Raw genomic sequence first — 2,129 nt, 5'->3', positions numbered from 1 at the left:
TATATATATATATATATATATATATATATATATATATATATACATACATAGTTGCTTTCCATTTACACACAAATGAAACTGATGAGATTGAAGTGAGCTGAATATTTTATACTCAGATTAATGACGTCGCTACTTGCTTCAGTAAAAAGTTATCACATAATGTCATAACCTCACTTTGAAATGAGTTTACAAGACTCGCTAAAGCACGGTCTCGATCTTATGCAGATTACGGATAAAAACTCATTGTCAATTGAATCTCACTTATCAGAATGCAAAAGAAACGCGCATTCAATTGAGTTATGACATCATACGTGAGAATTATTTAAGAATTAGTGTAAATGGAAAGCAATACTATAGATATACATCTATAGATATACATATATGTCTTTCGCATATATTTTGCAATTGCGGAGGATTCCGCAGAGATACATGCACATTTGTTTGATCCCCAGCAACATCGAGAATCTGCCCCTCTATTTCGCTCCATCAATTATTAACGTTGCTTTCGGCTAGCAGAGAACAGCGTCCAATTGATGGAGCAAAAATAGAGGGGCATTTTCGATGTTGTCGAGGGCCATCATTGGTCAGTTCCGTCTCTCCCCTCCCTCTCTCCATGAATATAATTGACCAATTAGCGTTAGTCATACAAGTTGACTATTGGTCAACTTTACCGAAGACTTAGGACTATCGGCTACCGACTCAGTCATAACATCAGCATAAGCGTGAGATTTCATTTCATTTGCGTATTTTGTATTTTGTCATGTGACAAATTTTTTAAGCTATTGGCCATAGGATAGAGAAGATCCGAGGAAGATCTTTCTGTCTTGCATATTTATCGTACGACAAAAACGCACAAATGAAATCTCACCCTAATATACATTTATTTCTTTTTAAATATAGACAAATTTTAAATATAGAAAAATATAAGTACAGCTATAAAAAATAGGATATATAAAGGATCTTAAGCCTATTCTAAAACTTTTGAAATCACTTCTATTGAATTTTGAATTTTATATAAGCTGTCGAAAGTATGTTTTTTATAAGTGTATACATTTATTATTTGTATTTGGTATATTGTAAAAATATAGATATTGACAACAGCGTTTTGGGAATCAACTCCAATTGGGAATTATTAACGCCAAGGGGTTTTAGATTTTATCTTCCTGGAAGTATAGGACCTGCTTGGCTAGATACTACTACCACTGCCCAAGTTAAGACTCAGTTCGTTAAACTGTGTGATAAAGAAGAGTTTATAGAACCATTGAACAATAAAAATAGACATCAAAAAGATGTAGAAAATTGGGAGAATATACGGCCGACATTGGACTGTGTGGCTCAGGAGTGTCCTATTCTCTTACGAAAAAGTATAGAAGAACTATTCCCGGGATGCTTAGATGTGACTATGTCACATCTCACTATTATAACTATTAGTCAGAAAGCAAATCTTAAGTCGATGAGATGGCGTAAGGAAACAGAAACAGAAAAACTCGCCAAATATGTAAGTTATATATGACGACGTTGTATGACAATATGACATTTTTGTTTGAAAATCTAACATATAACAAATGTATATCGCTTCTTTATTTCAAAAAAGTGACACATTTTATAATTAATGATTTTTGAATTATTACGAATGAGATAAATATTATCTTTGATATTATTTCAATCATCAAAAGTAAAAGTGAATATTATTTCATCAACAAAGATCATATGAAAACTATATTCTTTTCGCTGGTATGATTTAATTTTCTGACAACTTCAAAAACAATTTTTGAAATAAGAAAGTGATATCTCATAGGTCTAAATATATATATCTACACACTCAGAGGAAGGATACATTTATATATTATAGTCTATTAGTTTGTTTTAGCAGCCTCCGATCTATGTATAAAGCTCAAAATGGTCGGTTACTGGGCAGATTTTATAAATCCTTTCAGTGGACAACCCTACTTGAGTCCAAGAAAGGGCGCCAATCTGTACGAAACCGATGAACGATTTCGCTGCGTAGGATTTAAAGTACAACAGAAGAACAATTGCAGAATTATTGTTTCTGATAGTAGTCTACAAAATTTTATTGGTATGTAAACGGCTCTATATATATATATATATATATATATATATATATATAT

The 2,129-nt window shown here is 31.9% G+C and overlaps 1 protein-coding gene across 1 annotated transcript in view; it reads left to right on the top strand.

Moving 5' to 3' along the window:
* Nucleotides 1-2,085, top strand: part of LOC105627605 (methylmalonic aciduria and homocystinuria type D homolog, mitochondrial-like) — a 4,074-nt gene extending 1,989 nt beyond the window's left edge. The window contains exons 2-3 of the mRNA XM_012208885.1: nt 1,089-1,498; nt 1,861-2,085. Of these exons, the coding sequence (XP_012064275.1) occupies nt 1,089-1,498; nt 1,861-2,085 (635 nt within the window). The remainder of the gene's footprint in view (nt 1-1,088; nt 1,499-1,860) is intronic.
* The last annotated feature ends 44 nt before the right edge of the window (nt 2,086-2,129 follow it).

This window comes from Atta cephalotes (assembly GCF_000143395.1).
Source record: "Atta cephalotes unplaced genomic scaffold scaffold00009, whole genome shotgun sequence".
Taxonomy (NCBI): Eukaryota; Metazoa; Arthropoda; class Insecta; order Hymenoptera; family Formicidae; genus Atta; species Atta cephalotes.
This window is presented reverse-complemented; position numbering and strand designations above follow the sequence as displayed.